At 42.4% G+C, this 14,648-nt stretch overlaps 2 protein-coding genes across 13 annotated transcripts in view; one reads left to right on the forward strand and one right to left on the reverse strand.

The window, feature by feature from the left end:
• The window catches only part of PDGFRL (platelet derived growth factor receptor like), a 66,507-nt gene extending 63,561 nt beyond the window's left edge, over positions 1 to 2,946 (forward strand). The window contains exon 6 of the mRNA XM_007961748.3: positions 2,451 to 2,946. Within this exon, the coding sequence (XP_007959939.3) occupies positions 2,451 to 2,639 (189 nt within the window). The 3' untranslated portion in view covers positions 2,640 to 2,946. The remainder of the gene's footprint in view (positions 1 to 2,450) is intronic.
• Positions 2,947 to 3,659: 713 nt separating this feature from the next.
• Positions 3,660 to 14,648, reverse strand: part of MTUS1 (microtubule associated scaffold protein 1) — a 164,825-nt gene continuing 153,836 nt past the window's right edge. For all 12 annotated transcript variants that reach the window (XM_073017959.1, XM_007961738.3, XM_007961744.3 and 9 more), the window contains 6 exons: positions 14,353 to 14,458; positions 13,223 to 13,296; positions 12,980 to 13,075; positions 9,600 to 9,716; positions 6,786 to 6,883; positions 3,660 to 5,952 (listed from right to left, as the gene is read on the reverse strand). In XM_073017959.1, the coding sequence (XP_072874060.1) occupies positions 5,739 to 5,952; positions 6,786 to 6,883; positions 9,600 to 9,716; positions 12,980 to 13,075; positions 13,223 to 13,296; positions 14,353 to 14,458 (705 nt within the window). In that variant the 3' untranslated portion in view covers positions 3,660 to 5,738. The remainder of the gene's footprint in view (positions 5,953 to 6,785; positions 6,884 to 9,599; positions 9,717 to 12,979; positions 13,076 to 13,222; positions 13,297 to 14,352; positions 14,459 to 14,648) is intronic.

Genomic DNA, 14,648 nt, shown 5'->3' on the forward strand with positions numbered 1-14,648 from the left:
TATTTCACTGAAGATTTTTCCCTTCATACCCTGTGTCTTTTTTTGATTTAATTAAATTGGAGTTCACCTTTCTCTGATGCCTCCTTGACTAGCTTAGTAACTGACCTTCTGAATTCTTTTTCTGGCAATTCAGGGATTTCTTTTTGGTTTGGATCAATTGCTGGTGAGCTAGTGTGATCTTCTGGGGTGTTAAAGAAACTTGTTTTGAAATATTACCAGAATTGTTTTACTGGTTGCTTCTCATTTGGTAGACTATGGTAGAGGAAAGACCTGGGGCCCAAGGGCTGCTGCCCATGGGGTGCTCTCTTGATGTAGTGCTCTCCCCGTTGCCCTATATGTGTGGCTTCCTGAGAGCCAAACTGCAGTAATTGTTATTTCTCTTCTGTATCTAGTCACCCAGCAGAGTTACTGGGCTCTGGGCTGGTACTGGGTAGTGCCTGCACAGAGTCCTATGATGTCTCAGGTCTCTCAGCCATGGATACCAGCACCTGCTCTGATGGAGGTGGCAGGGAAGTGAAATGGATGAACTCTGTGAGGGTCCTTAGTTGTAGTTTTGTTTATTGCACTAGTTTTGTGTTGGTTGGTCTCCGGCCAGGAGGCAGCACTTTTAAGAGAGCATAAGCTGCAGTAGTATAGGGAGGATCAGTGGTGGGCAGGACCCTAGAGCTTCCAAGAGATTATGTCCTTTGTCTTCGGCTACCAGGGTGGGTAGAAAAAGACCATTAGGTGGCGGCGGGGTAGGCGTGTCTGAGCTCAGACACTCTCCTTGGGCGGGTCTTGCTATAGCTGATGTTGGGAATGGGGGTGTGGTTCTCAGGCCAATGGACTTATGTTCCCCAGGGGATTAGGGCTGCTCTGCTCTGTCGTGCAGGTCGCCAGGGAAGTGGGACAAAGCCAGCAGTTACAGGCCTCACCCAGCTCCCATGTAGCCCAAAGGGCTGGTCTCACTCCGTCTGTCTCTGCCAACAGCACAGAGTTTGTTTCTAGGCAGTGGAGGAGCAGGGTTGAGAACTTGCCCCAGGCTACCAGCCTCCCGGCTAAGAAAGGAAACAGGGCCTTCAGGTTTCACACCTGCTACCTGCCACAGTTTGTGCTATGTCTGCACAACTGCTTTAGTCCCTCACCCGAGTTCTGTCCAGGAAACTTTGTGTTTGGTCAAAATTGTTAGAAAGTTCAGCTAGAAGTTTCCTTCTCACTGTGGTCTCTTCCCAGTTTCTCTGGTAGCCAGTTTCTCTGGTAGCCCTCTTCAAGGACCTCTGTGAGACAAAGTCAGAAATGCTGGGGACTGAGACAGCCCACAGGGCTCTTCCTGCTGCTGCTTTCTACCGCTGTGTTTCACTTGGCTCGAGTGTTCTCTGTACAAGCTGTGCCTATGGCAAGCCGCTGTAAGCAGACATCCCCCAAGTGAGCATAGAAATAGACCGTGCCGAAAAGGTGCTGTGAGGCCAGAGATAATTTTAAAGTAGACTTCTCATAAAAGTAATTGCAGCATATTTAGCCCTTGTGCATGTTTTGCTTGCTAAAATAACAGCTCTGCTACCAGCACGGAATAATCCCTTTGTTGCCAGAAGAGATTTGGCCTCTACAAGACACATTCAGTAGCTGACATCCTTCTGGCCTACGGGTTGTGATGGGTAGAAAATAACTGTCCCTGGGAATGGTGTTTTCCAGCTTCCTGGTACCAGGTACTTATCAAAAGTGTTGGTCATACTTACAGGACATAGATGATTTTCAGTAGAGGTGTTTTTTCTGGTTTTTGTTTTTTTCCCCCGCTCCTACATTGCTATTTGGTATTTTATGAGAAAAGGTATTCACTGAGTAATACCATGTTCTTATCACCAGAGTTGGCTGAACGTCTCAAAAGTGACCATCTCACTTTCTAGAAATAGGGGTCATGTCATCTACTACATTATCTTACCCATCCTTGGTACAACTTTTCTCCCACTGGAGTCCTAAGGCACATTGACCTAATCATAGTTCTCCCTCTCCCAAATCTGAGCAATTGGGAGCTCCTAGTCATTTATACAGTGGGTGCGTTTTCAGGCTACTGACTTTCTATTCTGTAGATAAGAACCACTTAGGAAAAGAAAATGGGCAATGTGAAGAACGAGGCCAGTGGAAAATTTTGTCCTTGCTTGTGCTTAATGCCAGTTCCACTTTCTTGGAGTTCTAAAAGCATACATTTCCGATTAAGTAAAAACTTACAGAAGAAAAGGGCAGAAAGACAGCGCCAAACAGCGTAATGAAATTCAAGGCTCTGTTTGGAAAAAATGCAGCCTAAAATGATGCCAGTGTAGAAGCTTCCACAGCTTATGAGCTATGCATACTAAAGTCTTTTATAAGCATGTGCTTTGCTCTTTGAAAGGAACACTCAACAGTGTTGGGCGAGTGGGAGCTGTTTATAGCAGATTGTAGCTCGTGCTTCAGTCTGTGTGGCTGTCGTTAAACAGGATGAAAGGCCTGTGACGATCCAAGACACTTGGAGGCTGATCCACAGAGGACTGGGACACACCACGAGACTCTCCCAGAGCGTCATTACAGTGGAAGACTTTGAGACCATTGATGCAGGATATTACATTTGCACTGCTCAGAATCTTCAAGGACAGACCACAGTAGCTACCACTGTTGAGTTTTCCTGACTTGGAAAAGGAAGCCTAAGGAACTTATGGAAAGCCCATTTGTGTACACAGTCAGCTTTGGGGTTCTTTTTATTAGTGCTTTGCCAGAGGCTGATGTCAAGCAGCAAACCCCAACCCCAGCATCTTGTGAGTCCGACCCTGACATCCAAACTAAAAGGAAGTCATCCAGTCTAGTCACAGAAGTGTTAACTTTTCTAACAGAAAGCATGTATTTTGATTGCTTACCTACATACGTGTTCCTAGTTTTTATACATGTGTAAACAATTTTATATACTCATTTCTATTAAATGAACACGTTTTTGTAAAGAATACAAAGTGGGATAAGTGTTTGTTAAGTTGGCTTAAAGTATATCCAAAAAGACTTGGTGGTGGTGATACGTGGGTCAGTACCAAGTATTCTCTTTTTATCATTACCACAATGTATTAGAATTTTAAAATGTTCTAGATACAGTTCAACTACTTATCCACAAGCAACAACTCCAGATTCAAATGCTTAGAAATGTCATTTTGTCTTAGTAGCAACTTTAAAGCAAACGTGAGTTAATTTATGAAGGTACTGAAAAAAATCATGTATGCTTCATCTTTTTAAACTGCTGCACTCGAGGGTACTAATTCTAGATTAGTCTATTCAATAAGTACAGCATGTTTTTAGAAGTTTAGCTTTCAATATGAAATAGATGCATAGGTTGAGAACATTCAACTTTTAGACTTTTTTTTTTTTTACCATATTCAAAAATATTTACCAAGTTTGTCCAATTTTCTTACATAGCAGAAATTGTTAAAATCAGCCAAAATTTATTTCTCAAACACACACAGATAGCTTTGAATTTAGAAAAGAAGAGCTTAGCCCTAACTCTAGCTCTGTGAGCCAAGTTTCAACCCATGACCAACTATGTGGTTGCAGTGGAAATTCCTGGGAAATAAACTAAGAGGAGATACAATCTTTACTGTGCTGTCAAAGGGCTATAAATTTGAAGAATGTAAAACTGAAGAATTTGAAGAATGAAGTAGGTCAGAGGATGCAATTCTTGAGTATTCCAGCATTATTTATTTGATCAAAGTAAAATACACTTTCCATCACTACAAACTGAGCACAACTACAGTTGTCTACACATCCATATTTTTGACGTGCCAACATTTTGCATTCTACATGAAACATTTGGTTTAAACAAAATCTTAAAAATTCTCTATTTTGTTTCCTATCTTCTCTCCTGTTCTCTGCCATCCTCGGAAGACGTCTTATATTAACTGCTATGAGATTTATTTCCCAGTCACATAATACGGAGGATGGCAGGGAATAACACAAGATTTGCCATGTGTAGGGGATGAATGGCAAACCCAACTTTGGCTAATGTCATTGAGAACTTGGAAGCGTAAGCAGAAATATCCCAGGAAGTGGCAGTGACTCTACATTTCCATTTATCAGAAGCAAACATGGAAGGTTACATATATGATAAACTATTGGAAGTTAAAGACTTAAGACACACAGTCACTAATTTAAAAGAACATGCAACGTGAGTATCAACTTGCTATGTAGTGTACAAGTAAATGACCCAAATATCCACCTCTAGTATCCTGGATCTCTTCTTCCTACAGCGGTTATTTGTACAGCCACTGAAGGTTGATTAGTAAATACTGACATCACAATGTTGACACATGCAGGCAGTGGGAGATAAAGCAACAGTTCTTCCTTCCACCTTTTCCAAAGTCTCAGGATTAGGGGAGGTAATAAGTTTTGCAAAGAAACTGAAATGCAACTTGGAGGAGAGTTGGACAAGCCACATTTTCCGCTCGTCAGCGGGCCATTCTGCTACTAAAGACAGAGGGACTCCTCAAAGGGTACCTGAAAAATGAGTGTGATCCTCCCAGACTGTTTTCTTCTATCAAATACTGCATCATCAGTAAGCACTGAATCCTACCTTTCTTAATTATACTAGCCCAATGACTTCCTTTTTCTCATTCTTTATTCTAACATTTCCCAAAATCTGTAGTATCAAATCCAGGCTTTAGTTTATTTGGAAAGTGGTTTCAGCACCTGGAAGATGAGCTGGCTCTGGGGCTCTGGAAAATCATATTCCTTTATCCTTATCCCAGAGAAACGTACGTAGGAGGTAGAAGGTTTGCTTTTGTGGCTCTGGATGGTGGAGAAAGGTAAAAAGGAAAATGAAAATAATGGGAGAGAAGAAGACAGGTTAAATCTGCAAGGATAGATCAAGGTAAAAATAAGGCGGAAAAACCCATTGGTACTGCCCTTTTTCTTTTTACAGTTTTTAATAGAAAAATTAGGATTCTACATTTACACATAGCCTGAGAAAACGAATAACAGGATAGTGTTAGGCTCACATGGGTAAGTAAAAAATCTACAGAAAAATCTAGTTTCAACTGACATGGCTGAACACTGAAAAACTGCCAAGAAGTTACCCCCAAAAGATACAGAGAATGTATAGACAGGGACAAGTCAGAGCTTTCCCTGTCACACCCTCTCCCTACCCTGTTACAGCGCTGAGCAGAGTTGGTGGTAGATGATCATAATTCAAGCAACGATTGCTGTTTCTTCTATGGCTTTGGCTGAAATGTATATGCTGATTATTTGATTAGTACATATCCAGATATATTCAGATTTTGACATTTAATACACAGCAAAGGAGGCTGCATCAGACACATGACACTGTGACATCCATTTCATTCACACCCCCCCACCCCCACAGTCAGACTAAAAACTCACAAGAAGGTGTCTGTGGTGAAGAACATTACAAAGGTTATAAATCTTTATTTTAATAGGCCCCTGAGAGTTTTTCCCCCTATGCTTAGGTGAAAAAGGCAATGAACAAGATGCTCTCGTTCTTTAAGTGCTTTGTGCAACAACGTCTGTGTCGATGCCGAAATCTTTTTTTGGAGGAATCTTTTGGATGGAGGCAAAAGTCCTCCTCCAGAGTTCCAGTCTCAGAAGCTGCTGATTCCGGCGGCGATGACGCTCCAGTTATCCTACGGTGATCACACGTGTGCTGATAAACCTCTGTGCCCACATTCCTCAATGGGGTCAGTCCTGCAGACCTGTATCAAAATGCTTTCAGAGAGTCTGTGGACTTTGGGGAGGCATCATCTGGGTGAAATGCTGGGGCTGGGGAAAGAGCCAGAATTCCTTGGTGACTGGAAAGGGATGGCAGAGGACGTGGGGGATCTCTTGGGGCTACACAGGTCCCCATTGTGCAGCTTCCACAGAAGCTCCTCGTTTTCCATGGAGAGTCGCTTGTTGACTTTCGACTCCTTCTCTAGAGACTCTTGCAGAACAGCCTGCTCCGTGGAAAGTTGCCTTGGAGGAAAAAAAGCCAGAAACCATGTACGTCTATGTAAAAAAATAACTTGAAAAACTTTTCTTAGCATTTGAAATTTTGAAGTCCAAAATTATTCCTTTGGGATAAAACAGAATCCTGCACAAGGTCACAGGTATTTGGCTGGCTAAGAAACACAAATACAGGCCGGACTTGGTGGCTCATGCCTGTGATCCTGGCACCTTGGGAGGCCAAGGTGGGTGGATAACTTGAGGCCAGGAGTTCGAGACCAACTTGGGCAACATGGCAAAATTCTGTCTCTATTAAAAATACAAAAATTAGCCAAGCATGGTGACATGTGCCTGTAGTCCCAGCTACTCAGGAGGCTGAGGTGGGAGGATTGCTTGAGCCCAGGAGGTGGAGGCTACAGGAAGCTAAGTTCCCACCACTGTACTGCAGCCTGGGCAACAGAGTGAGACCTCATCTCAAAAAAATGTAATAACTCTACTTTTTGGGCAATTTCATAGTAGGCTGAGTGCCACTTTTGCAAATATTCAACATGTTTTATGACTGTCTTATGCTGGGGGCTGTTTTCTATTTGGTTTTGTATTGCTTTTTGTCTGAAAGCATTCTCAGAGGCAGCCAGAGGCTGTGGGAGCAGGCTTGCTGGCCTGGGTCTCAGTGTATAGTCCAGGCCGCTTTGGTAAAAGCATGAACCATTACCATCACATTTTCCAGAGACAAATCAATGCCCCTTCAACCATCTGCTTCCATCCTATTTCCAGGAGGTGCAGGGGTAGAGCGTGTCCAGAAAGTACACTGGATGTGCAAGGGAGAGGGGAGCTCAGGAGAAACGGCATTGTTTTCTTTTTACCTTGAAATTTCCATGTGCTTGTCCATCCGAGCTTTTAATTCTTCATTCTCCTGCTGGAATCGCTTCAATTTGTCAACCAATGCTGTGTTGTTGTCCACCTTGGCACAAACAAGAATTCCCACATTTATACAATATTAAAAAAACACCTCATTTCTTAAGGCACTTTATGACATAAGCACACTTTGCAGATTTAATTAAGGAAAATGCAACACCATATTAAAATATTTATACACTAACATACTGAAAAAGATTTTAAAACAGCACAACGGAGCAGCTGGGTCTTTTTAAAACATGTATGCCAGGCCACTTCAATATTGATACAAGTGGGGGACAGATTTGTTCCAGGCCACATTGTTTTGGAATTCTCTAAGAATTGGTGCCTCTTTCTGTTTCAATGTGAAACAAACCTTGCAGCCACACTGCCCACACTTATCAAAGCTTATATATCTTCTTACGAAGTGAATTTTGCAGAAAGAAAAAAAAAGCGATTCCCACGTCTGATGAAAACTCATAGGCCAACAATTCACAGTCCCTGGCAATATTTACTATGGACTTGAACTCAGTTTCATAGTAATTCTTCAGCATTTGCCTCTGAGTGGCCACACAAAGCTGTAATTGGACAGAGCTCTTAGAGCATCCCATCAAAGAAGTAACAGGTCAGGTCAGCTGAAGATAGGTCTGTTCTCCTGCTGGCTTGTGCAGGCTGAACTTTCAAGGCAAACAGATTGATCAGCTGAGAGATGAAAGGATAAGATGCCTGAGGACACTGAATCACTTAACATGATGAAGACCTGCCTCCATCCCCCACTCACTTTCTAAAGGTAAGGTTTTAAGAAGAGGCGATATTATAGGTCCGTCAGAATTAAGTCTAAGCCCCTCGTCCTTGTAGCAGGACTAACGCACTTTGAGTGTGGTGCTTAGTTTCGAGCCCGGTTGTTCTTAAGACAGCCTATTATCCAGAAGCAGCGCACCACAAGCCGTTCGGGTGAAATGACTTTCCAGAAAATGAGCCTAAACATTGAGTAATCATGAAGGAATCCCAGATAAAACAACGTGGGAAAAACCCTGGAATTCGAGACTGGGAGGTATTGTCCTTTATTATCTCATCCTAGGGAAACCAGTCCTGATCACGTCACTGAGCTGATGATGGGCAGTGCTAGTTTCATGGGAAAGTCATCTTAGAAAACTTCCTGTGCTGCTCTCATTTCATCAGAGGCCTGTCATTTACAAATATGAAGGGAACGCTGGGTTTCCCTGTCATTGTGTCAACCCATTCTTCCACACATCCACAATCCAAGGCTGACAGAGATTATCAGGATACCTCTGGGGCACGGCAAGAAACAAATACTAGATCAACACAAATTAAATGTGTCGTTAAGTTTACAGCATAGTCTGTTCTATTGCACATGATTTTTTGAAAGTTTTGAGGCATGAATGGCATATGGAGCGACTATTAACAGGATTATCTGAGTCACCTCTGACTACCATTTAGAAGATACCAGACTCGCTGGAACAGGACGACCTTTGGCAGGAACTGGTATGTATACTAGGTTGGGCCCATTAACAACCATGAGTTCCTTTCCTTCCTTTACAAAAATGTCCTGGTAATTCAAAGTCCTTGTATATCCACACAGGGGCTTGGCTGTTACCTCCCTCAACAGAAATCATAGTCTCTAGGAGAAAACCAAACCCCAAACCAACACAAACCAAACAGTAGAGAGGTTCCCCGTGCCCCCTACTGTCCAGGGCTGGTTTGGGTTTGAATGAGGCACTTGAAGCCTGAGTCACTCATCATGTGGGGAGAAGAGGCCAGCAGCACGCGGCAGCTGCACGGTCAACAGCAAGGCACCGCGAGGGCTGGGATCACTTCAGCTGCCTTGCCAAGCTCTGCCAGCTTGGTTAGAGTCCTGGCTGGCAGCAGTTGTGTTTCAGGGCCGGACCAAGACTGATGCTGAACACACGGTTCTGGGCAGACTCCTCATACACTAACATCATTCTCTGTCCTAGAGACTGCAAACTGAATGTTATTCATAATTTTGGTAACACTTGCTACTTGTTCAAATGGATTAATCATTATAGCACAATTTTTTTTTTTTTTTAGACTGAGTCTTGCTATGTCACCCAGACTGGAATGCAGTGGCGCCACCTCACCTCAGTGCAACCGCCACCTCCCCAGTAGCTGGGATTACAGGCACCCACCACCACACCCTGCTAATTTTTATATTTTTAGTAGAGACAGGGTTTCACCATGTTGGCCAGGCTGGTCTCAAACTCCTGACCTCAAGTGACCCGCCCACCTCAACCTCCCTAAACTGCGGGATTACAGGAATGAGCCACTGCACCCAGCCCATAATTCTTTGATCACATGCTAATTCACAAGAAGCAAGATGAAGAATTTTGATCGTATTGCTTCACTGGGATTGATTTCTATTAAACATATCCAACTGCTTTGGACCTAAGAAACCTGTCCAGGGTGGGTGGTATATTAACGTACTGATTTTACATAGATATTTAAACACTTTTCTTAAGCAGGTGAAGATTCAACATAGCACTGAAATATAAGCCTGATTTGTTTGTTGTAGTTTTTCCAAGGACTGGGTGCTGTTTTACATGTTCCTTGAAAAAGAAAACATTCTAGGAGGCAGCCATGAATAAATATTGAACAAACTTGGCAAAGAAAATGTAAACTTTATCTTTCGTCTAATTTCTAAATATCGTCAGGAGCAGTTAACTCCATAATTCTAAAATGCAGGGCTCAATTTCACAGATATTACCCGATTTGTAAGATCCTCATTCATTCTGAAGGAAACATACCAGTTTCTCCATTTTCATTAACTTGATGTCCTGTTGGTGCAGTTTCTCATTCTTGATCTCCAACACAGCTTTCAGGCTTTCTAACTCCTGTTCCAGATACATGATCTGAGGATTTTTCTGGAAAGGACACAGCAAGATACTGCTCTTATTCCACACACTCACATAGTTCAAATTCTTCATAAAGAATCTTTGATTAGATTTAGACATTAGACAAGCAGTAAGAGACAGATGTTCATCATCTTAGAGGAATTTCAAAGAAAGAGGTGAAAAAGAAGAGCACCTTAAGTCAAAGACTGCTCCTAATACTGAAAACAAACATTTCACTCATTTATCAGTAGGTTAATATGCAAAAACGTGAGTTGCATCAAACATCTTATTGTAATCAAGAGAAAAACCATTGCTTGCATACAAAACAGAATCTTGGCTGGAGATAAGGCTATCTGTAAGACAGTTACTGGCATTTGCCAGGAGAAAAGGGAAAAACAGTTCTCTCCTACCAAACAAACTGATCAGGAAAGAAAAAGCACTGCATTATACCGCTCTCTGGAAAACAACAGAGATAACGATATCCTGAGTCTATGGATTTTTGTTATGATGGAGCTACGCTGACCGGGCCATACTTCTAGGGCAGACATAATACTATCATTTTATATTGCGACACCCCAGTACCTACACGGCATGGAGTACATAGCCTACAAAATTTCTCTCCAAAAATTACAAAAGTTTGCCAGGCATAGTGGCGTACGCCTACAGTCCCAGCTACTCAGGAGGCTGAGGCGGGAGGATCAACTGAGCCGGGAGGTCAAGGCTGCAGTGAACTGTGAATGCACCACTGCATTCCAGCCTGATGGCAGAACAAGACCCTGTCTCAAAAACATAAAACTCTCCAAAATAAACGCTACATCAGGGGAGGCGTCCTTTGAGAGCATACCATTAACGTGGATTTCTCACCACCACCCACCCACTTCTTGCTTTATTCATGGAAATTCAACTAAACCATCCAGAATTTATGCTCCAGAAGAACAGCTAAGGTCCACTGATCAGATATGTTTAATGAAGGTCTTAGATAAGAGTCAGTGGTGTGGATCATCCAGCTTATCTGCCGGGGCAGTGGTTTCTGCTCTGGACAAATCCTTAGGGAGAATCCAGGAAGGGGCCTTTGGGGATTACTTAATCCAAACCCCTTACTTCACACAGAAAGAGGAAACGTGCTCCATGGGGTAAGCGACCTACTCAGGAAAGATCAGGAAAGCTTCCAGAGCTGGAAAGGGTCAGGGCAGGGACTAATACTCAGATCTTCACCTCTAGGTTCTTTCCATAGTTGCCTGAGGCTGGGAGAGGTATGCGTGTGTAGGTGTGTAGGTGTGTAGGTGTGTAGGTGTGTAGGTGTGGGGGTGGGATGAGGAGAGGCTGGTTAATGCATACAAACATACAGTTAGAGAGAGGAGCAGGTTCTGTGTTCAATAACACAGCAGGGTGACTATAGTTAATATATTGTGTATTTCAAAATAGCTACAAGAGAAGATAGGAAATGTTCCAAAGAAATGATACAGATGACGGATACCCTAAATACCCTGACTTGGGCATTACACAGTCTATCATTGTCTCAGCACATCACAAGTACCCTGTAAATACATACAAATACTAAGTCAATTTTCAAACTTCATACATTTTATACAGTGTTATCCTTGTACATAGGATTTTTTTTTAACCTTGAAAATAGTGAATCCTACCTCATTTTTGTTCGAGGGAAAAGGCATAACTTACCGTCAGTTTTAGAATTAGAGCATTTACAAGACTTGTACCCTCTGCATTTTCTCCGCCTCGTCTGCCAGCCCGTCCCTTTCTCCTGGACTACAGTCAGACGCCCTCTCTTTTTCCGCAGCCTCAGCATGCTTACGTGGCAGAAGCCGTTGGATGGTTCTGTGTTCCTCAGTCTGACTCTGCCTTAGCTTTTCAAAAGCAGCTGCAGTAGAAGAATCCCCTTCGTGTACCGGAGGCTCTTTCAAACCTGTTTCCTGAGCCATCCGTAAGGTTTACACCCTGCATATCCCTGCATATATATAAGTCTAGATTTCGTCTGAAATCACTGACTCTTCCTAAGAATCTTCTAGAATAAACAGCTTTGAAGTTTCTTTGACTATAAGCTCATCTACTATTATCAAATAGCTAGAGGGTCTCCCAATGAGATTATTAGCAGAAGGTCTCACTGAGAGATCCACATATGCACTTTCAGAGCTGGCCAGAGATTTAAGTGGAGAAAAGCTTGCTTCAGCAGTCCCAGAGCATAAACATGGAATGAAAATGGTAGTACTAAAGGCAGAAGCAGCCAGGAAAAAAATTTTTTTCAAAAAGACAAAAAAAGGTTGGAGGAAGGCAGGGGAGAAAGGACAAATGTGCCAACAGAAATTTCAGCTTCCAAGAGATTTGTACTTCTCAGAAGTGACATTTATCTATATGATGAAATATTATTCATCCATAAAAAAGAAATGAAATACTGAGATAGGCTAAACCACGGATGAACCTTGGAAACTTTATACTAAGTAAAAGATACCAGTCTTAAAGGACCACATGTTGTACAATCAACCTTTTGTATTAATTCCTCAGAATAAGTAAATCCATAGAGATAGAAAGTAGACTGGGGATAGCCTGATGCTGGGGAATTTGGGGGAAATGGGGAGTGACTGCTAACAGGTCCAGGGTTCCTTTTGGGGGTGATAAAAATGTTCTAGAATGAAGTACTGGTGACCAATGGACAACTTTATGAATATACTAAAAACCACTGAATTTTACATTTTAAAAGAGTGAACTTTTCCTGGCTAACCTGGTGAAACCCCATTTCTACTAAAAATACAAAAATTAGCTGGGCATGGTGACGTGTGCTTGTAATCCCAGTTACTCGGGAGGGTGAGGCAGGAGAATCACTTGAACTAGGGAGGCGGAGGTTGCAGTGAGCCAAGATTGTGCCACTGCACTCCAGCTTGGGTGACAAAGTGAGACTCCATCTCAAAAAAAAAGGAAAAGAGTGAACTTTGTAGTTTGTAAATTATATCTCAATACAGTGATTTTTTTTAAAAAAAATAAAGTGTTGGCATAAAACCCTAATCCTAATTGGCAGTTTCAGTTTCCTTCCTTTTCTGTAGGTATTAGCTTAGACCACCAGAAACATCCTGGACTTCATCTGTATGTCAGCTTTTAGGATGGTAAAACAAGACACCAGTAAGCAAAGAAGCTCTTTTACACACCTTAGAAAGCACGTTGCCAGACATGAAAAGGATTCCAAACCTGTGTTATTTTTCTGGCTGCTGAGTACTTCAATGACTCTAAAAGGCAATTAAGAAGAAAAATTCCATCCTGATCAAGGAGCACACACAACTTACTAAATTTGCTTTCTCTCTTGCTATTCTTTTTTGTTCTTCTGATTTCAGTTTTTCATTTAAAGCATCATTTTCACTCTTCAGATCACTGATTTGCTTCTAAAACACAAAACAATGAGATGTGGAACATAAGTTAACAAGAAGACCCCAGAAACGCAGCGTACGTACACAGAAACATTAAAACCAAACAAAATCAAAAATGATAATTTTTTTGTGGGGGATGCTGGGATATTGGCATTCACCCACCTCTAGCGATTCCTGCTTCTCAGAAAGTAAATCTTCAAGTGATTTCTTTTCTATTTCATGGCCCTTCTTAATTTCTGGGAAGATAAGAGGATATTTTTGAGGCAATAACATTCTATAAGATCAATGTACTCTACAACGGTGAAAACATATAGATGCAGGGGTTGACGAGGAAGCCATATGATGTTACTTTACATCTATGGTATGCTTTTATGTAAATTGGCCATCTGTTCTCGAAATAGCCTTGAGAGGTGGGTAGGGTAGACATTCCCATTTTATGACTGAGAGCACTGAGGCCCACCAAGGCCCACAGAGGCCATGCGACCTTAGGAAAACACTGCGTGCCATTTCAGGGCAGGCTCTCATAAATGCCACTCCAGACTCCTGGTCTGGAAACCCTGCGCTCTCTTGAACTTCCTCTTCATGACCTAAACGTAAGTCTATAATTACACTCATTTCTGGCAGGAAGGAAGAAAAACAATGTTTCCTAAAAGTGTGCCCGGAGCCAGTCACTTTTACACATTATCATCTCTGCCTGACTTTGGGCAACTCTGATTTCTCTGGTGAAAAAGTCCTTGCTGAAGGTCACACAGCCGGTTCCCAGCACACGTCCACACTGCTCTGTAAGGTGCAACTGGTTTAGCAGAAAGACGGTGAGCGACACTGCCGATTCTGTTCTGAAGGCAGTGGCTTACACCCTTCCACTGATGAAAGACGAAAAACAGAAAAGACTCCTTTTCTATTCAGTGAGTGACATCGACATTTCACAGCTCCATTGCTGTGCGGGAGTACTTGGGGTGGATCCTTTACCGTGGATCACAAGATAGAAACTTTTACTTTCAACTTCCCAGGAACCTAAGCCGGCAACCACCATCCCCAAAATAGCCTTTACAATCTTCCGAAGCCCATTCTATTTAACACAAGGCTGGCATTTGTCACTATTATTTGCATCCTTAGTGGGAAAAGGCATCTGTTAACAATGAACAATGCAAAAAGGAACCAAGAACACCCCACCCTGAACACCACAGGGCATTTGCTGAAGCAGAAAGTTAAGAATCATTTCCATCTTAAAACATATCACGGGGTTCCTTCAGATTTTATTCTGTTTAAAGAGGGAAAAAAAGCATCCTTGCCTGAAAGGGAGGCTTCATAGGCCGCCTTGAGCAATTCAACTTTCTCTGAGTGGCTAGCTTCAATTTCCAACTTAGAGGTTTCATGGGCAGCATTTAAGTTGTCAAACTATAAGAAACAAACAAAACCGTGGTTTAACAGTAAAACCAAATGTCCTAAGTGGAATAAGCAAAGCAACCACATTAAGAGACTTCACAGCTTCCCAGGTAAGCTTAGGCTCTAGTTTAAAGGCTCCGCAACACATACAAAGGCCGGGGCAGTGGTTCACACTTGTAACCTCAGCACTTGGGAGGCAGAG

This window comes from Chlorocebus sabaeus, chromosome 8 (assembly GCF_047675955.1).
Source record: "Chlorocebus sabaeus isolate Y175 chromosome 8, mChlSab1.0.hap1, whole genome shotgun sequence".
Classification (NCBI taxonomy): Eukaryota; Metazoa; Chordata; class Mammalia; order Primates; family Cercopithecidae; genus Chlorocebus; species Chlorocebus sabaeus.